Here is a 21,838-nt window from a genome sequence, read left to right on the forward strand (position 1 = left end):
GGGGCATCAGGCCTGGATCAAGAAGCCCGAAGAGTGTAACCTTCCCAAATTGCTCCTGGAAGTCTAGCTTCAACCCTACCTGCCAGCTGCAGCATATCCCAAAGAGAGGAAGGAACGGGGAGGAGACGGAGAGAAAGGCAAAGGAACAACTCTAGGGACTCAAGGTGATCTGTGCCGGGAAACAAGAGCCGGAAGAAGGGGAAGACCTGCCCTGGAAAGGAGGCCTGGAAGGTGTAGATGTGGTTGCTGGTAGTGGCGTCGTAGAAGACTACCTCCCCGCATTCGTGATGCACGCGGACGCCCACTTTCCTGGGACAGACCGAGAGATCCTCCCGGGTGCCGGCCTTGGTGAGCGCCTGGCACTCGGAGCCTGCGATGCGTAGTGTCCAGAAGCCGGTTAAGGGTTCCAACGCCAGCATGCCCCTCCGTGGTACTGGCTCTGAGGCCACGCCCACCACGCAGCCCCCGCCCCCGGGCCCTTGGAGTTCCACCTCCCAGGCCTGGCAGCCGGAGGAGAAACCTGGCAAGCCCAAGGACACAGCGGAACGGATGGAAGCACTCAGGGTCGGTGGGCTCAGTCCAGACGCTTTGAGAAACCTGGTCCAGCGTCACTGTCTTCAGATCCTGGGAAATGATGAGATCCGCGTGAACCGAGGCCGCATCTAGGGTCACTGAGGCTGCGGGAAGATAAGGAGGAGAAAGAGGGGCAGCCCCAGGTCAAGTCGTCCAGCCCCCTTTAGGATAGCTTTCTCTTCATAGTCACAGTCCTCTTTGTCCCCAGAGAAGTCCTATCCCTCCCTCCCCCTCTTCGAAGTTAATTCCTAAATTTCACCATATGCTGCTCTGAGGGTGCTCTCCATTGGTGGTGAGGGGGTGTCATTTCAACACTCAGCTGAGACTATCTCCTCTTCCTTCCCCATTTCCTGTGGTCCTCATATCTAGAAGAAGATTTGAGCCTTGTATAAGAGATGTCGAAGCTCAGGCTATCTGAGCTCGAGTAATTTTCTAAAGTGCAGCCCCTCAAAAACAGGCATAAATGGAGGGGTGGAATGCAGAAGGAGGGATAGTCAGCCCCAGTCTCACCACAGAAGCACACTTTTTTTTTTTTAAATTTAATTCATTTACTTATTTTTGGCTGTGTTGGGTCTTCATTGCAGTGTGCGGGCTTCTCATTGCGGTGGCTTCTCTTGTTGCAGAGCACGGGCTCTAGGCGCGCGAGCTTCAGTAGTTGTGGCACGTGGGCTCAGTAGTTGTGGCTCGCGGGCTCTAGAGCGCAGGCTCAGTAGTTGTGGCACATGGCCTTAGTTGCTCCGTGGCATGTGGGATCTTCCCGGACCAGAGCTCGAACCCATGTCTCCTGCATTGGCAGACGGATTCTTAACCACCGCGCCACCAGGGAAGTCCCCATTATTATTATTTTTTTTTCTTTTTTATGTCCGCGTGGCCATGGGGGATCTTAGTTCCCCCACCAGGGATCGAATCCACGCTCCCTGCAGTGGAAGCGTGGAGTCTTAGCCACTGGACCATCAGGGAGGTCCCAAAACATGCACACTTTTAATTGGATTTGGACATTAAGTTATAGTTTGTCAAGGCTAGAAGGCCCCCATCTGCCCTCTCCAATTGCCTGAGTGGCTGTGGTTCCAGTCTTTGCCAAAGACTTAGGAATTGGGGCCTCATTCTGCCTGTTGTCTAATTTGTTGTCTCATTTGTTGTCTACTTTGTTGTCTGATATGTTGTCTGATTTGTTGTCTGATCTGTTGTCTGATTTGTCGTCTAATCTCACACCCTCTTACTGTAATATTACTTAATTTTTCCTGCTGGATGGGGGGTGGGGAGAGATGGAGGATGTGGGAATGTGGGGAAGAGGAGAAAGAGTGACCAGGTTCATGGGGATGAGTTAGGTGAATTGTGGCCCAGGCAGTCCTTACTGGTCTCTAGAGTCTACCCTGGCTGAACTTATGCCTAGGTAAATAGTTTTAAAAAAAGAAAAAAAAAGGGGACCGGAGCAGTCAACTATAGTGACTTCCTTTATCCACTAGGGGGTACCACAGCCAAAGCAATAAGCAGAAGCCAAGCTGGGGCTTCCAGGTCATCTTCCTCTTTTTGCTTGAGAACCCCCTCTTCCTTCTCCAAAGCGTCAACACTACCCCCACCTCCCTCAGCCCAGCTCCACTCAGGGACACTGTCTCTGAAGTCTTCTCTCTGCTAGGGTCTCGCTTCTGTCTGCCCCTCACTCAACACCTCACCTAATGTCACGCTCTGCTCTTGCTAGCTCCTTTTCATTCTTCTCCCTGCCTCAGTGAGCTTGGAATTTCATAAATTCCCCTATTTTGCTAATTGTATAGCTCCATCCTTTTGTTGAAAATAGGTGTGTCCAACCAAGTACTGATGGTAAGTCAGCCACTTGTACACTTTCCACTCAGGGTGGATTCAGCCCTTTCTGCAACCTCTACAACCAAAGCATCCATACAGGTCCATCTGGCTGTGCTTCTCGGGAGAAGCTGTTCTATAGGACTCAAAATAAGGACTCTATCAACCTGCTGAATGACTAATAGCCTCAGTACATTTCAGGCTGTACTTTCCTCCATGCCATTGGGTAGAATCCAGGAGGTCCCACCAAGAACGTGTTACTTTCATTAGCAGCTCCTAAGGCCTCTGCTGAATTCTCCATGTCTCCTGAGTTTCAAATCTTGAGCTCCTGTTCCCCCCACCCCTACCTCCTTTTTCATAATCGTGGAGCAGATAAAGGTTCAATATTACATTTTGTGTTTTAAAATTCTTGGCTATTTCTGCCACAGGACATCTTTCACTGGCGAACTTTCTTCCTTGGTCCCTGCCTTCTGCTGCTCTGCAGGCTGTCTCTCCTGGGCTGTACCCCTCTTCCTCTTACATAGTTTGAAGGCCCTTTCTCCTTCCTCCCTCCCTCCTCCTGGATCTGCATATTTCAGAGCTAACTTTCCACCGCCAGGTATTCCTTGCTCTGAGGAATGTCAAGGCCAGATTTGAAACTATCATTTTTTAATGAAATGTCCCAGTGCCCTGAGTCGTTCTCCCTCCCAGAGACATGAAAATAAGGTCCTGTCTTGGGAGACAACGCCACCTACTGCCCACTGAGAGCTGCCAAACACACAGCTGAAGGACACTTTTTATTGCCTGTTCTGGGTAAGGTCGCAAATAATCCAGGTTAGAATAATTTAGAATTGAAGTTGAGGTGGTGATGAGACATTCAAGGATGCACAGGAATTTAAACTTGGTAAGTACATGAAGACCATAGATAAGGATCTGGATGGTCCTGGGGCTCAGGGAGGTTACAGGACCTGCTTAAGGTTAACAGCTGCAAAGTCGTGGAGTGGAGGTCTGAATCTGGCCCATCTACCTTCAAAGTCCATGTAGCTCCACCTCATTGTGCTAGGAGGGAGCGGATCTCTGGTAATGAATGGTAAGAGAGGTGATAGGGAACCCAACAGCCAGCAGAGACGAGAATTTCAAGGAAGGGACTGCTGACGATCTCATGTTTCAGAGTCATCAGTTTGGATGTGGGCTGAGAAAGCATCACTAGGATTTAGTTGGAGACTTGAAAGAGTGGCTTAAGATGCCCAGCATTGGGCAAGGCATCAGAGGGTAAGCAAAGATGGGAAGATATAGTCCCATCCCTCACGGAGCTAAGCATGAGCCAAAGTCAGGGAAGTTGGCAAAAAATGTAATGGTAATAAATCAGGAGGTGGTTCATAAAAGGGAGAGAGGTATATAGACCTGCAAGTCCCTCTGACACCTTTGTGCAAATTAGAATAAGCCCCTCCCCTTCCTCAGGGCCAGTCATGCTCTTGGCTGCAGAGGCCCATGGCTTGGTAAGTAGACTGTGGGCTGGGTCCCAGTTCGGACTCATCCACTCTCCTGGCTGCTCTTGTAACAGTGAACAACCTGCCCACTGTAAGTGGAGGCCCCGGAAGGATGACGACTGAGTAGCTAGGAAAGTTTCATGCAGGAAACTGGGACGTTGAGCTGGACTTAAACTGACGTGAGAATTTAGAGCAGCTGCAAGAAGAGGTAGAAGGGCTTCTCTGCTGGAAAGTGTCGAGCAGAGCCAGGAAAGAAGTGATGAAGGAGAGGGAAAAGATGCAAATCACCGGGCCCCTGGCTCCAATACTTTGAAGTAGGCAAAATCAGGTAAAATCACTCATTCAAAAACTATCGATGGGGCTTCCCTGGTGGCGCAGTGGTTGAGAGTCTGCCTGCCAATGCAGGAGACACGGGTTCGTGCCCCGGTCCGGGAAGATCCCACATGCCGCAGAGCGGCTGGGCCCATGAGCCATGGCCACTGAGCCTGCGCCTCCAGGAGAGGCCCCAACAGTGAGAGGCCCGCGTAACGCAAAAAAAAAAACAAAAACAAAAACAAAAAAAAAACTATCGATGGCCTGCTGTATGCAAGGAGCTATCTGAATAGGTTGTGAGGCAGGGGAATAATAATAACCCCTAACAATTGTGCATTGGTTTATAATTTATAAAGAACCTCCATTCCCAGCTGTGACGTTTGATCCCCTTTCCTGGCAAGGAGACTGTGGTCGTGGTTGTCTCAGAACATGAAGCTCTAAATCTCAGAATTAGGATCATAATCCGGATCTTTTGGGTAGTTCAGAATTCCTTTCATTCTAACCACTGATGCTTCTTCTTCTTTAAATGTAAGTAATTGTTTAAATAGATGATACCCTTACTTGGTTCCAAATTTAAAAGGTACAATGGGAACCTCCAACCCCTGTTCTCCAGACAGCCAGACATCTAATTTTAGTGCATTTTAATGTGTGTTTTCTTCATGTGGGAGAGACTGAGCATCTTTTTATATGTTTTAGAGATATTTTTTCCTATGAAGTATCTGTTCATTTCCTCTGTCCAGTTTCATCCTTGGTAGTTAATTTTTTTTTCTTTTGTAAGAGCTCTCTATGCATTAGGGGGATTAACCCTTTGATTTATTATTTTTTTTAGCCCTTTGATTTGGATGGTAGCTGTTAATATGTTTTCTTTTTACGCTTTCCTTTGGTCATTTGTCTCTTGACATTGTTTTTGTAGATTTTTCCCCCATGCAGATCTTTTAAAATATGATTGAATTTATCTGTCTATCCTTGTATGATTTCTATATTTGAATCATTCTTTTTTTTTCATTTTGTTTTGTTTTGTTTTCTTGGCCATGCTGCGTGGCTTGTGGGATCTTAGTTTCCCAACCAGGGATTGAATCCGGGGCCCTCGGCAGTGAAAGCGCAGACTCCTAACCACTGGATCACCAGGGAAGTCCCTATATTTGAATCATTCTTAAATTAGTGTTAAGTACAGTGGGTCCTTGCCTTCAACTTGCTCAGTAAGAAAGTAGGAAAATCAAGAAAAGTACCTAAATAACTATAAAAGAAATTACCATATGGTCAGTACTCTAAATTTCTTCATCTGTCTATCCAGAATCCAGTTATCAATCTATCTGAAAATTCACCTTTCCATTTATTAAGGCTTTACTTAACTCCTTCTAAGGGCCAGGAAAGGTGTGAACAGATGACATTTTGTGGTGATGAGGCATGTGGGCTAAAATGACAGAGATCCAGATCTGAATCCCAACTCTCTGTTTACCCCTCTGTGGCCTTGGGCAGGTTACTTAATCTCTCCTCATTTTTGTTTCTCATATTATCTCCTAAGATGTGACAAATGAGGAATGTGGAGGGGTCAAGGATTAGAGACTGATGAACAGATGTGTTAGTGAGAAGCTTAGGGAGAGAGATGTAAGATGAGTCCGATGCCTAGATTTGTGATGTCAGGTGGTGAAGTCTGTTCTGACAAGGACAAGACAATGGTCACTAGTGTGGGCAGCAAAAGTAAAGGTCGCTGGATGTGAGCATGTCAATGAGCTGAAAGACCTCAGTGTTGATGGTCATCTACATCGTCCTTGAAATCACCCAGGATGGTGGCAGGACATGGGTGGCTCACAGGGCTCAATGGCTCATCCTCAGCAAATCAAGGGAATTGGCTCTGTGGAGAACAGCAAGGCAGAGGGAGAGCGTGGGCGACCAGAGCTCCACACATAGGGGCTTTTTTCTGGCTCTGGGGACCTCACGCTTAGGAGGTGGTGTATGGAGTGAGGAAGATGCTCACCCCACCCATGACCCTGAGATTCGAGGGAGCTATCCCCTTTGATAAAAAGGCCAAGGAACTATGACTTACGGGGAAAGTGACTTTTTAATAGAAACCCTACAGCAGACAGTGGTCAAGTGGGATTAAGGAAGGATAGTATGGAGTGAGATTTGAACAAGAATGTTGGACCTTCTAATACAGCCTCAGCTGGCAACTCTCATTAGTGTTGTCCCCTGTGGGGCCCCAGCGTCGGTGCTGAAACCACTGACTGGAGGGAAATTGGAAGACAGTGGCTGGGCACTTGGTTTTCTGGTATCCTGAGCAGATGCCGTGGTTCTCTGACGCCTGGATCCCGAGGTACCTAGGCGGAGGCTCTCTGTGCGTTGACTCTCACTTCATGTCATACTTACATCAGAGGCACCAAGACTTTCCTCCTCCCCATGTGCAAACAAGCCACACCTTTCACCAGCCAAAGTCCATCTCACCTTCCACCTCCCCTAGATCAGTCACCCAGCCATGGGAAGATGGGCCTTGTCACCTCTCCCCCATGTTTACTAACGCGGGAGCATATATAATCGGCACGGTCTAAAAACCATTCACCTGCTGGCCATCTCTCCAGATCTGGAGCATGAGATCATGGCCTGATGTCGTGGCAAGAGAAATTGAAGTAGGATACCAGGGGAGCTTTTCTGGAGGAGGACTAGGCAAGAGGCTTAGGGACTGAGTGTTGAATGCAGTGTTTAAGTGAAGTGGGGATGGGGGAGTACTTTCTTCTTTGGGTCTTCTTTGGAGATGGCTTGAAAGGAAGGGAAAAGGTCTCCAAACTGCTCTATGTCCTGTTCTCCGTCTCTTTCCCTTTCATTGCAGAATCTGTATAACTGTGAGAGGGATGCTGGTTGGGGGAATGAACAGCTGACAGAGATGCTGATGCAAATAGTCGGGTATTAATTGACAGCAGTAGCCAAATTCTTAGAGTGTGACCGCGAGCCTGCAAGTATCACCGTGTGGTACTTGATAAACTCCCGCCAGCTTCTCTCAACTGAGGGCAAATCAGAGAAGACGTTCAACTTTTAAGTTTATGAATCTCTGGCTTCTGACCAGGATACTCTGGCCTTTTAACTTTGAGCTGTAAAAATATGCACAGAAAGCTCTGAAGAGGAAAACTGGTCTTTGAATCACCTGCTTCCTCCAGGTGTGTGAAAAGGAGTGATTTCAAGTTTAGTAGAGACAAGGAAACCAGAGGGTGTGTGTCAAAGTTGATGATTGGTTTCTGAAACTTGTTGCAGAATGGTGGTTTCTGTTGTCCGTGCTACAGTTCTATTGATGGAGAGTGGGCAGCTGCCTGCAGTTGGAGGGCTGAATCAGGTCCTCTGAGCCGCTCCAGGGCCGCCTCCTTCCAGCTGGGCCATCTTACCTGGACTGTCTAGGGTGGCAGGCTGTCCAAAGCTCCAGTGGAGAAGGAGGCCCTATAGATGGGAGGCTGGCAGTGTGAGGTGGAGGCCATGATCCCTCTGCGGGAGGACAGCCGGGAAGAGGGCATCTGCCCCATCTGCCAGGAGTGCCTGAAGGAGGCGGTGCGCACTGACTGCAGACACCTCTTCTGTCGAGCATGCCTGGCCCAGCACCTGGAGAAGGCCTCAGCCTCTGGGGTCCTCAACTGCCCCCTCTGCCGGAAGCCCTGTTCCGAGGGGGTCCTGGGGGCCGGCTATACCTGCGACAGCCACCAGAAGAAGGTGTGCTGGTTCTGTGAGGAGAGCAGATGTCTTCTGTGTGTGGAATGCCGGGTGTCCCCTGAACACAAGTCTCACTGTGAACTGGCCATTGAAAATGCCATCAGCCACTACAAGGTAAGGCGGGGTCATCACAGCCATCCCTCTGCCACCACCTCCCTGAGTTACTCCTTCCTACTCCCTGTCCTTTATGCCTGACGTATCATAGAGGCTCAGTAACTGACACTCTTCTTTGTTTCTTCTGCTTTATTCTGTTTCGGACCCTTGTCTTCACTTTTCTGTGTTTATCTTGCTACTAATGTTAAAGTTTCAATGCATTAATAGGAGTCTAAGAGGAGATACGGTCACACGATGTCAGATTCCCAGGAAGCATGAGCTCCTTGCATTTTGCTCATCTGTAGCGCAAAGGAGTTGGACTAAATAATACAAAACTCTTTTAGTACTAAGACTGTATGGTTCCACTGTTTGATAGTACTAGAAAATTGGCTAGAAATATAATCAGGTTTTATATATCCTAATGATTAACCTGTAAATACATTGAAACCTGGAAATTAGTACATGATTCTCTCTCTCTCTTCCTTCTTCATCTTTTCTTTCCTTCCTTTCTATAGTGATTATTTTTATCCTATTTTTAAATTTTTTTATCATAAAACTAGTACATTCAGACAACACTGTAAGGTATAAAGTCAAAACTAAAAATCTTTCTTCCTGCGTTCCCCCATTCTCAGTCCCCGGAGGTAACCACTGTTAGATTTTTGTGTATCATTCTTCCAGAAACTTGTGTGTGTGTGTGTATGAATGCAGTCTCTAAAACACACACACACACACACACACACACACACACGGATTCTCTATATATTTTTCTGTAACTCGTTTTTATCATCTCAAAATACATCTTGGACATTATCCCATTTTCCCATCAGTACATCTAGATCTTATGAATTCTTTTCAACAACTGCATGGTGTTCAATTCTATGAATGTACTATAAATTGGCAGATATTGAGCTATTTCCAGGTTATTGTTTTGTTTTGAGGTCTCATGGAATATTGTAATGAGTATCCTTCAACATATATTTTGGAGGACTTAGAATATCCAAGCTGTATTTTGGTGAAAGAATAACCTAACTTCCAAGTTTTGATCAATTTTTCCTATCACTATTTACTGAATAATCCATAGTTCCCACACTGATTTGAATGCCGACTTCTTAATCTGCCATGGGTACGTATAGACTTGCACATTTTCTTGACTCTCCATTCCGTTCTATTCTTCTATCCATTCCTGCTTGTGTGTCAAACCATTTTAAGCACTGTACCTTTGCGATGTGTTTTAATGTCAGGTAGCTCTTGGAACCCTCACAATATTCTTATTTTTCAGAATTTTTGTGGATATTCAGATATATTTATTTTGCCAGTTAGCTTTAGCATTTTTTTCCCAACTATCCTCTACCCCCATCCCCAATTCAGTTAGTATTTGATTGGATTGACAATTGACATATTTTCACCATGGTGTCTTTCTATCCAATAATGAAGGATGAATTTCCAAGTCTTCTTTTAGATACTTGGCTTTTTGAACATGTTATAATACAGGATGAGAAACTGGGGAGTCCAGATTGAGGGTGACTATGGGAAGGTAGAGAAATAACTCAGAAAGCCAAAGAGGCAAATTTCTCTGGTTCTAACATCATTCCCTTTAAGTGCAGGGCACCACAGGAGGGCAGGGAGAGCTCTCCCACCTGCTGATGGGCCAGTGAATAGATGGAAAAATCTATTCACTCACTCAATGATTTATTCAGGCCTGTGCTTTGTATAGGATGCCATGCTAGGTATTGTAGGAAGTATAAATATGATTCATAATCTTTGTCCTCAAGTTTACCTTTAAATTATGACAGGAAAACTAAAATAAATAAATAACAATATTTGTTCATTTAAGAAAGACTTATGTTCCTGTAGTGTATTAGGAACTACCATACATGCTGGGAGTACAATGGTGAACAAGTCAGATGCCATCCCTCCTGCCAGGGTCTTTGCAGTTTAATAAGAAAGACAGACACGAAATCAAACAAACTACAAGTCTCGTATGAGCTAAGAAGAAAACAAACAAGAGTCTGAGATGGAGAGTAATGGGTGACCCCTGTGGTTGGTGAGGGCCTCATGGAGGAGGTGGCACCGGTGCTGAGATCAGGAAAAAGGGAAGGTGGCCAATGTAAAGACTGGGCAGAAGGGAAGCACAGATTTGGGAGCCCCAGATCCAGAAAAGCCTTGTTATATTTGAAGAGTTTATAATTAGAGTGTGAATTGCCAGGATTTACTGACAGATTAAAGTGGGGTGAGGGAATGAAGGGAATCAAAGATGACTTCATGAGTTTCTGATTTGAGAAACTGGATGAATGATGGAACGATAAGGACTGGGGAGAACAGGTTTGAATGACACATCAAGTTTCATTTAGGACGAGTCAAGTCCAAGTTGAGACACATCAAAGTAGGATCTTAGTTAAGTGGCTGGCTTTGAAATCTGGATCTCCAAAGAGAGTCTGGGTTAGTATTCCCAGAACTTAAGACAGGGTTCCATCAGAATAAAGATAATATTTAAATCCAAGGGAATGGATGCAATATCCTCAGGAGAGAGCCTAGAGAGAAAAGAAGTTCCAGGGCAAGGTCCTTAGAAAGGCCATCATTTAGATGTAAGGTGGAGGGGGACCCAGCAAAGGAGACTGAAAGCAAGCCACTAGCAAGGCAGGAGAAAAGCAAGGGGAGTGGTGGTCTAGATGCTAAGAGAGAAGAATCTGTTAAGAAGTGACAGTAGAAGGACTTCCCTGGTCGTCCAGTGGTTAAGAATCTGCCTTCTAATGCAAGGGACGAGGGTTCGATCTCTGGTCAGGGAACTAAGATCCCACATGCTGAGGGACAACTAAGGCCGTGAGCTGCAACTACTGAGCCCACTGCAACGAAAGACACTACATGCCGCAAGGAAGATCCCGCGTGCCGCAACTAAGACCCGATGCAGCCAAATAAATAAATATTAAAAAAAAAAAGAAGAAGAAGCAATGGTGAAGTGCATTGAATGATGCTGGGCCATCCAGTAAGATGGGCAGCAGAGAAGTGGTTGCTGGGCTGGGAGGAGGCACACTTCTTCCGTTGTAACAGTGGGGAACAAAAGAAGGCCTCTGCAAGGGGAGGGAGTCTTGCAGTTTGGGAGAGCACCCGAGTGTTTGGGTATATTTCCTCAATAATATGTGAGGGAAGGACATCAGCAGTGCGGGTAGAGGTGGAGGTGTGAAAGGTTTGAAAAGAGAAGAGAAGCCGCGGTAGAATTTGGAAAAGCGAACCTACAAGTTTAACAGTGGAATTGGCAGGCAGCATAGAGCACCCGTTTGAGTTTTGAAACTAGGGATTTAGTGAGTTTCATGAGGCTGCCTGAGGACAGCCAAAGTCTGGGGAGTTGAAGGTATTTTCAAAGGACTGATTACAATGGGAGACCCTGAGTGTGTTTGTAGATGTTGACAGCATAGTTTTGAAATAAAGATTTCTTGTGATTTCTCACTATGCCTCTATTCCTTTGAGTTAAATTTTGTAAATTAAATATTTTAAATTGTAAATATTGTAAATTGTGTCCTTTTTAAAGGAATTACGTATTGCCTGACTGCACTCCAGAAGACTGAAAAATTTGCAATGTCTTTTTTGTACATCTGTTTCCCTACTGCCCAACTTATGTTGTTGTCAATCACTTTTTTCAATGTGGTTTGCTGGTTTTCCAAGTGCGTGACAATGATTGAAGTTGTTTTACTATGCTGGCGGTGAGGTTTCTCTCCACGTGGAGACTCACCGTCTACATTTCCCCTTAGAATCAGGGCATAAATTCTACATGAGTGCGTCAGAGTAGTTTATCTTTTGGATAATAAGCTATACTAATTATGTTTAACCTTCATTTTTCCTATTCCGATATTTCTTTTCTTTTTATTTCATTTTTGGGGCAAAAATTTTAAGAATTTGTACTTGAATCAGTTCTATTCTTTTTAAGAAATAAAATCTCCATGTCTTACTCAGAAATTTATCTAGTATGGTGATAGATAGATATTAGGTCTGTATCATTTTTAAAGATTAAGTAATTCCTGGCTTATTTGGAATTTAATATACTGTGTTGTGTGAAGGATGACTCCTTTATCAAACAATAAAGTTATTTTTTCTTTATTCTGGTATACAGTTGTCCCTCAAACATTTCTGTGAGTCCTTTTCACATCTATATGTTCTTTTTGGTTTGACATAAATTAAATTCTTATAATAGTGGTATTTTTCTTACTCTAGTCCATTGATTATTTTTTTCTGTTCTAAAGTTATTATATAGTTTTGATACTTATTGCTTTATGGTTTATTTTTAAATTTAGTAGCATCTTTGTCAAATAATAATTTTTTGTAACCTGATGGTCTTGCTGACTGTCTTTTCAGAAGGATTTTCTTTTTTCTAAATTTAATTTAATTTAATTTAATTTAATTTATTTGGCTCTGCTGGGTATTACTTGTAGCACGTGGGATCTTTGTTGCTGCATGCGGGATCTTTGTTGTGGCATGTGGGATCTTTACTTGCGGCATGCAGGCTCTTAGTTGCGGCATGCGGAATCTAGTTCCCTGACCAGGGATCGAACCCAGGCCCCCTGCATTGGGGATGAGGAGTTTTAACCACCAGACCACCAGGGAAGTCTCCAGAAGGATTTTCTTATATAATGTTTCTAAGTTTTATGGAGAATCCCTGAAATTTTAATTGGCATTGCATTAAATTTGTTGATTACATTAAGAATTATGACTTTTGGGGCTTCCCTGGTGGCGCAGTGGTTGAGAGTTCGCCTGCCGATGCAGGGGACACGGGTTTGTGCCCCGGTCTGGGAAGATCCCACATGCCGCGGAGTGGCTGGGCCCATGAGCCATGGCCGCTGAGAGTCTTTGCTGAGTTCATATATCCTTTAACTTAATTTCCTGACATTTTCTAGATGCACAATCATGTGGACATTGTCAGGTTTAGTCATCAACACCGTTTTTCCTCATAAAATATAATCGGTGATATCATTCTTATCCATATTTTGGGGCACTTTTTGTTCTGTGAGGAGCATGTATTTTGAAAGTTGTTCTTTTTTTGTGTGTGTGTGACTGTATTGGGGGAAAGATACCTTTTTGCCTGTTAACCACTTTTTCTTTGATGCGTTTTGTAAGCCTTTTTAAAAATTTTTTAATTTATTTATTGGCTGCATTGGGTCTTCATTGCTGCGCGTGGGCTTTCTCTAGTTGCAGCAAGCGGGAGCTACTCTTCGTTGTGGTGCGCAGGCTTCTCATTACAGTGGCTTCTCTTTGCTGCAGAGCACGGGCTCTAGGTGCGGGTTTCAGTAGTTGCGGCTCATGGGCTCTAGAGTGCAGGCTCAGTAGTTGTGGTGCATGGGCTTAGTTGCTCCGTGGCATGTGGGATCTTCCCCGACCAGGGATCGTACCTGTGTCCCCTGCATTGGCAGGTGGATTCTTAATCACTGCACCACCAGGGAAGTCCTAGTAAGCCATTTGAGAAGGATTTTAAATGTTGCTATGTTCTCATGTTTCCTCACTACTTAATGTCCTTTTCGGTCAATTTTTTTACTGTGAAATCACATTTTATCTGATATCTGATAGGATCACAGACTTTAAAAAATATTTATCAAGACAAAACAGGTCTTGCACTATGCCCTATATTTCAATGTGTCTTTTTTTCCCCCTGAGGAATATTTTAGGAAGATAAAAGTTTGTAGAATTTTGCTTTCTAATTCTAATGAGTACCTTATTTACACAAATATTACCTTAATGCAAAAATGGATGAATAAATATTTTTTGAAAAACGAGGGACTTTACCTTACTCATTTTGAATATTTTAAATGATAGATCTGAATTATTCTCGTTTTTCATGCGTTATCTTTATTGCTGTTCTCTTTGCTTCCTTTTTTCATTTACACAATCTCTGTAGTTGACTTTAAACTCTTCATTAAATTTTAAACTACTCCAGAAGACAGGACTCTGACATTTTGAGCCGGATCTTAAGAACAGACCTGACTTTGACAGGCAGCAATAGACAGCATTCCTGGCAGAAGGAAGTAAAAGAAAAGCCAAGAAGAGGCATGGCTGCGTGGGGGTGTGTCCAGGAAACCACAAGCAGCTCTGTTTGGCTAGTGCAGAGAACAGGGAGGGAGTAGAGAGAGGTAACACAGGAAATGTAAATTGGGTTACAGAGGGCCTTGGATATTGAGTTAAGGAGTTCGGGCTTATCTTTGATAATGAGAAACCCTTTTGAAGACAGTAGTAGCACAGGTAAAAAATAAAATGTGACTGAGGTTTCAAGCTGAATGACAGACAGAAGGATGAGTCCAAGGACAGAAATATGGTGGTCAAGAGTAGTGAATTGTGGAAGAGGGTGGGGAAGAGGAAGATAAGTTTGATTACTCCAAACTGAGTTTGAGCTGTCCGTAGGGCAGTAGGAGATACTTAAGTTTCAGCTGGAAACATGGGATTGACTGTTAGGACAAAGAGCTTTTGGGAATTATGATAAAATCTGAAGCCTGAAATTAGGACATCATTTAGAGAAAGAGGAGGGTTAAAGAAACAACCTCAGGAAGGTCAAGGAAGGACGGGGGTGGGGGGTCGGGAGAGTGGGGTGGGTAGAATCACATCCAAGAAGAGGAGGCCTGAGAAGAAGGCACCTCTGGGTTTCCTTCCTGGGGATCACTGTGACCTTGGAGAGAGCAGTTCCAAAAGAATGATGAGAAGCAAAAGCAGATGCTGAGGAGCAAAGGGGCCACGAGGACGTGAAGACAGCAAGAACCAACTACTTCAAGAAATGTAGTTGTGAGAACAGAGAGAGTAGATGGAAGGGGTAGCAAGGTGAAAGTTGCTTGCTTGTTTGAGCTTTTCGAGACCTGAACTTTCGTGCTCACACAGACAATTCCCCGCCACACTCCAGCCTCCGCCTTCACCATTGAGGCCCTTGAGTGAAATCCAAGATGCCCATTTACTTCCTCCCCCTCCTTCTATGACTGTTTTATTCCTTGTCTGCTGGGAAATGCCTGCAGGTAACACCAGTGACATGAAACATTTTATAATAATTTCCTAGTGACATCATTGTCTCCTCTGTTTTCTGTTTGTTTACTTGAATGTCCTCGCTGAAGTCTCACCCACAGCCCCTTGACCTTGGTTTCACCCTCTGAATCTCAGGGCCAGAAAGAACTTTCACAGTCATCTCGTCCACCTCCAGCCTTACCTGTACATCTCCAGTGATGTGGGACTCTTCTTTTCCAAAAGCAATACATTTTAAGAGTTTATAAGAGAAAATGAGGCAAAATGACAAAAAGAAGAAACATTCCCCATAAACAGCCAACAACAACAAAATCCACCCACCCCCCAATTTTTTTTGACCTGAGGTGAGAAGGATTTACTTAATGAAACACACACTCTTCAGTCAATAGCACACTCTTACCTTTAGTCCACACATCCTGTTCATGTTTTGTTTGTTCCATTTAATCATCATTCCTCCCTCTTCCATGGACAACCACTTAAAGTGTTTGTTGTATTTTTATTTGTAGACAGTTTGGTAAAACACACATTGCTGCACGGTGTGCTTGTATATTGAATTAACAAAATTATATGATGGGCTTCGTGCTATTTCTTGCTTTTCACTCTACCACGTTTTTGAGATCAGTCCATGTTTTGTGGGTCCCATAGTCCATTTTTTCTGACACATGCACTGTGTTCCATAGTGGGCACCTGCCCTATTTTACCCATCCATTTCCCAGGAATGGACTTTATGTGATTCCGATTCTCTGTTACCACAACCAGTGCTGTAGTGGACATGTTCTCTTAGAACCTAGGAATTCTCTGGGGTTTTTACTCAGAAACAGGATCACTGGATCACAGAGGAAAGCACACCTAGGTGGCCGGAACCGTTGCCAGAAGGGCTGTGCCAGTGCACATCTCACCAGCCCACAGTGTGGTCCTTATATCCACACACATCCCACCTCCCCCAGGTGTTATCCAGTTGTCTAATTTTTATTACTCTGATGGGGGTCAAATAACATTTCATTGTATTAGTTTCCATTTCTCTAATCACAGGTGAGTTTGGGCATCCCCTCGTCTGTGAATTAACTGTCCATATTCTTTGCCAGTTTTTCTCTTGGGTTCCTGTCTTCTTATTGATGTCTAGGCTTTCCTTTTATTTATTTATTTTCTTATTTACTTATTTATTTAGGCTGTGCCTTGCAGCTTGAGGGATCTTAGTTCCCCGACCAGGGATTGAAACGGTCCATGGCAGTGAAAACACTGAGTCCTAACCACTGGACCACCGGGGAATTCCCTAGGCTTTCCTTTTATATTCTATATATAAGTCTCTTGTTGGTTTTAGACTTTGCAGATATTATCTCTTAGTCTGTCATTTCTCTGTTAGGTTTGTCCATAGAGTTGTCATTGAACAGAGATATTTAATTTTGAGGTAATCAAATTAAATCATTCTCTCATGGTTTGTGCTTTTGGGGTTTTATCTAAGACATTTTTCCCTACCCCCAGGTCACAAATTTATTCTTTAACATTATTTTCTATTAACTTTGTGGTTTTCCTTTAACACTGTCTTTAATCCAGCTAGAGTCTGCCTTCACATATGGTCCTGGATAGGGATCTGGCTTCATTTTTCCCTGTTGTTGTAGCCAGTTTCCTCAACACCATCTCCTACAGATTTTGTCCCTTCTCTTACTGAACTGTGTATTGCTTTTTATTTTTATTTTATCTTATTTTTCCCAGTTTTATTGAGTTATAATTGACATACAGTAGTATGTAAGTTTAAGGTGTACAGCATAATGATTTGACTTACATACCAAATGAAACGATTATTACAATAAGTTTAATGAACACCCATTGTCTCATATAGATACGAAATTAAACAAATAGAAAAAAATTTTTTATTGTGATGAGAACTCAAGATTTACTCTCTTACCAACTTTCATATATAACATATAGCAGTGGGAATTATATTTATCATGTTGTACGTTACATCCCTAGTACTTATTTATCTTATAACTGGAAGTTTGTATCTTGTGACTGCCTTTATCCAATTCCCCGTCCTCCCACTCCCCACCTCTGGTAACCACAAATCTGATCTCTTTTTCTATGTTTGTTCGTTTGTTTGTTTTGGAAGCATAATTGACCTGCAATATCATGAGAGTTCCTCTTACACAACATAGTGATTCAATATTTCTATACCTTTCAAAATGATCACCACGATAAGTTTACTTACAGTATGTCACGATACAAAGATATTACGCAGTTTTTGACTGTATTCTCCACATTGCACATTTCATACCTGTGACTCATTTCTTTTTACTTTTTTTTTCTTTTAAAATTCTTTTGTAAACATGGGTCTGTCCCTGAGCTCTCTCTTCTTCCATTTTCTATTTGTCCTTGTCCCAGTACCATACTGTTTTATTACTATGGCTTTGTACACCCTTTTATCTGGTACACAAATATATTTTGTAACTAAGGTAACAAGGGTTACAAGAAGAACGTTTCCAGACTCTTTTGCTGACACCCCCCACCCTGCGCCTTTCTTCCATTTTGATTCATTAAAGGCTTATGCTGATATCAGTATCAGCTTTGTTTATATTTGCTTTCTACATAGTTTACCCAAGATCTGAAAGTAAATGTTTTAGAAACTGAAATGATTCATTATACCCTTAGATTCCAGGACACCGTGACCCATCCAGACACTGATTTAAGATTTAGAGAGAGGTTCCATGCCTTCCTGGGCTGTGGGTTTGCTCTAATAGAGAGTTCTTGTCCCTCCCAGCCAGAGTAGGGGAGTGGTACGAGAGGTTTTTCATCTCCTCTGTAAGTCAGGTCTCTCCAGATTGGCTTCACTTGTTGATGAGAAATAGTGAGGGTTGCCAGTGATCAGCACATAACTCTTAGATGTCAGGAGAAAAACACCCTGAAGTCAAGTAGAAAAGGTTCTCTTACTATCTGTTATTTTTATGTAGTTAAGTCTCTTTTAAAAATTACCTATTGCTTTTTGCCATCACTATCCATTAAATAAACTCTTGTGTTCCTTAACCCAAGCATGATGCATAGAAGGCTGCCTCTTTTTAGGCAGAATTTTACGTTAGCCTCATCCTGGGATCAGGACACCCTCTCTCTGCCGTGTGTTCCACGGGCACCACCCTCACCCCCAGTCTGACCAGCAGGGGTGTCTGTCTCTCTAGGAACGACTCAACCGCAGGATCAGGAAGCTCCGAAAGGACATCTGCGAGCTCCAGCGGCTCAGGGCTCAGGAGGAGGAGAGACTGCAGGCTATGCAGGTGGGCTTCGCAGAGTCCCAGGAAGGACTCCGGTCTGATCATCTGTCTGTCTGGAGAAGGCTGCTGTGGGGGGAGGGCCTGGAGGCTGGAAACACAAGTGCTGGGCTCGGCCTTGGGGTTTGCTGGCTGAGTGACCAGGGGCAAGTCAAGCCCTCTGACCTTCATGTGGTTTATATGTTCAGTGAAAGCCAGTCGTGTTCCACCTGGTTCTCGGTGAAGATCAAAGGAGACAAGCAGCCCATCAACTGAAAACTACTCCACAAACCATAGGTCTCTTTCTCTGTCTCTGACCATCTACCTTTCTGTTGCTTGCTCACTTTGATGTGGGGGTCTCTCCTCACCCTATGACGTGAAGGGGGTTAAAAGTCAGTGGAAGGGCTTCCCTGGTGGCGCAGTGGTTGAGAGTCCGCCTGCCGATGCAGGGGACACGGGTTCGTGCCCCGGTCCGGGAGGATCCCACATGCCTCGGAGTGGCTGGGCCCATGAGCCATGGCCGCTGGGCCTGTGCGTCTGGAGCCTGTGCTCCGCAACGGGAGAGACGGCAGCAGTGAGAGGCCTGCGTACCGCCAAAAAAAAAAAAAAAAAAAAAAAGTCGGTGGAAGGATATAGCCGAGTGGGGTGTGTGTGTGTGTGTGTGTGTGTGTGTGTGAGACATGGCATCTGTGGATGTTCACAAGGGTGTGAGGTGCGGGGGGAGGTGTCCCTTCATTTTTGAGGAACATGGCTCCCCCTGTAATACCCATAACAAGCAGAGGCAATGCCATGAGGGGAGGAGGACCGAGAAATCAGCATTCTCGCTCGGAACGTTCAGAGACTGAAGGTCCAGAGGGAGCCATCTGACATTGAATCTTAGGGAGCCCCTTTTCTGGAGTTTCAGGCAGACTGTAGGACCCACAGGCTGGAGGCTGAACTGGAGCGTCAAGACCGAGCCAGGAGACAGCTGGATGCCCTCCCTCAGCAGCGGCCAGGCCAGCTGGAGGACATGCCAGCAGAGGTGTCCAGAATCCCTGGCATCTCCAGGGCAATGATTCAACTCAGCAGCCTGGTCACTGAACTGGAGGGGATGGCTAAGAAACTGGATGCCAGCCTGCTGAAGGTGCACACCCTGAGGTGCCTCCCGAAGCCTGGGATTCTCCCCAAATAGTGGGCAGCCTACCTGTAGCATCCCTCTGGGAGGTGTAAGAAGGAGAGTCTTCTCTGTGACACGTGGTGGTGACTTGTCCAAGTCTGCACAATGCTGTTGCAGCAGAGGCGGGTACACAGAAGGGGTGCTACCCTCTCCGGTTCTCAAGGTGACAGCCCAGAGTGCCATCCACTAGTTGGTTGGGGAGGGAATTGGAGGGGACAGGAACCTGAGAACTTGTTGTGACTCTCACTCTCTTTCTCTCTCCTAGGACGCCAGTGACTTATTGAACAGGTATGAGCCGTCCCATCTCCCTTCCCACATGTGCTTACACAGCACAAACCCACACAAACATAGATGTGTGTATGGGCTTTCTCACGGTCAAGGAGCTCCACTGCTCCATTAACTTGCATCTTCAGACTACATGGAAAGTGGAAGATTGAACAGAATATACTGAAGGATTTCTTTGTTTCTAGGAGTGCTCCAGAGCAGTTAGAGGTTATTTATCCCAACTTAGAGAAAAGAATCAATGAATCACTTAACTAGCCATCCTCAGCAGCTCTGACCAGTTCATCCCTGGACCAGCTCCTCTCAGACTCACCTCAGCCTCCTGGCTCTCCTTCCCCCAACCTGTCCAGCCTCCCACTAGGTCTGCCCAGTGCACCCTCAGGCCTGCCACCTCCTGAACATGCCACAGCTGTGATCAGATGCCTGACCCTCTGATACCTGGACAATAGTCACAGCCTCTCTCCTGAACCAGGCTCCCACTGCAGAAGTCAGGATTCAAGACCTCCTTTTTGCCTGTGAACTGACGGTAGCACCCATCTCTCACAATCTCATATTAAAATGGGAGTACCTGGATGGCATGAGTTCACAGTGCTGAGGCCACCTCTGCCTATGGAGCTGGCACGTCTGTTGGCAGAAATATTCCTTCTGAGCTCCTGTAGCACCTGTTGTCTGTACAACGCACCTGGAGCTTACATTACTTTTGTGGTGGACAGACTCTACAGGGACCTCCCATGATGCTCCCCTCGTGGTGTTCATGCCTTTGTATGATCCCCTCTCTTTGAGTGTGAGCAGAACCTGTGACTTGCTTCTAATCAATGGAATATGGCAAAGGGGATGGGCTGTCCCTTCTCAGACTGTATTACATGGATAGGATGCCTCCTTGCTAACACGCTCACTCTTGAAACTCTCCTTGCTGGATTCATGACGTGGGTAGCCCTGTGGCCAGCAGGCAGCCTCTAGGAGCTGAGAGCAGCCTCCAGCCTTCAGCCAACAAGAAGCAGAGGCCCTCAGTGTTGCAGCTGCAAGAAAATTAATTCTGCCAACTGCCTAAGTGAACTTGGAAATGGACTTTTCCCCAGTCGAGCCTCAAGAGGAGAACCCAGCCCAACTGACATCTTGATTGCAGCCTTGTGAGACCCTAAGCAGAGAACCCAAATTTCTGACCCACAGAAGCTGTGAGGCAATAGATGTCATAGAAGCTATGATATAATAAATCTGTGTTGTTTTAAGACACTAAATTTGTGGAAATTTTTATGGAGCAATTTAAAGTGAAATTTATTAAGTGGATGCATGAATAAATTAATAGACAGTATAAGGACCCTTCTTTTTTCTTTTTTAATAAATTTATTTATTTATGGCTACGTCGGGTCTTCGTTGTTGCGAGCGGGCTTTCTCTAGCTGTGTCAAGTGGGGGCTACTTTTCATTGTGGTGCACGGGCTTTTCATTGCGGTGGCTTCTCTTGTTGCAGAGCACGGGCTCTAGGCACGCGGGCTTTAGTAGTTGTGGCTCTCAGTCTCTAGAGCGCAGGCTCAGTAGTTGTGGCGCATAGGCTTAGCTGCTCCGCGGCATGTGGGATCTTCCCAGACCAGGGCTCGAACCCGTGTCCCCTGCATTGGCAGGCAGATTCTTAACCATTGCGCCACCAGGGAAGTCCTAAGGGCCCTTCCTGATGCTCCATGATTAACAAAGGGGACCTTTAACTAGTATTACTGAGCCCTTGCAGAAATGGTCAATAGTATACTTGGCACTGAAGGATACAAAGAATAAAACATGGCTACAAGGAGATGCTGCATTGTGGTGTAAAGAGTAAAAACTCACAAGTCAGACTTGAGTTCAATCCCAGTCCTGACACCTAATACCTCTGTAACCCTGTACAAGTTACTTAGCCTCTCTGCACCTCAGTCCTACCCCCTCTAAAATGAGGATAATGATACTCATGGCCTGGGATTGTTGTAAGAATTAAATGTTATTATATATGCCTGCTGCAGTGCCTAACACGTTGGAAACATTTAAATGTGTTAATTCCATCTTCTTATTCTACGTCTCCAGCCAAAAGCTTATAATCTAGCTATGGAACCAGAATAAACACAGATGGAATGACAAGAGAGTGTGATGGGTAATTAAGTGTCCTAGTTGCTAAGGACAGTGGGGATTCAGAGGAGAGACATGAGTGAGGCTGGCAATGTCGGGGTTGGCTTCGTGGGGGTGGAATTGGACAGGCAGGAGAGAAAGGTGGAGAGCATCC

The 21,838-nt window shown here is 45.0% G+C and overlaps 1 protein-coding gene across 1 annotated transcript; it reads left to right on the forward strand.

Annotated features, from left to right (window-relative positions):
- The first annotated feature begins 7,610 nt into the window (after positions 1–7,610).
- On the forward strand, positions 7,611–20,041 carry TRIM40 (tripartite motif containing 40). Its single transcript, XM_060021564.1, is given in 6 exon segments — positions 7,611–7,955; positions 18,086–18,181; positions 19,053–19,277; positions 19,576–19,598; positions 19,781–19,992; positions 19,995–20,041. Coding segments are annotated over 6 exon segments (948 nt in total).
- The last annotated feature ends 1,797 nt before the right edge of the window (positions 20,042–21,838 follow it).

Source organism: Delphinus delphis, chromosome 10 (assembly GCF_949987515.2).
Source record: "Delphinus delphis chromosome 10, mDelDel1.2, whole genome shotgun sequence".
NCBI lineage: Eukaryota > Metazoa > Chordata > Mammalia > Artiodactyla > Delphinidae > Delphinus > Delphinus delphis.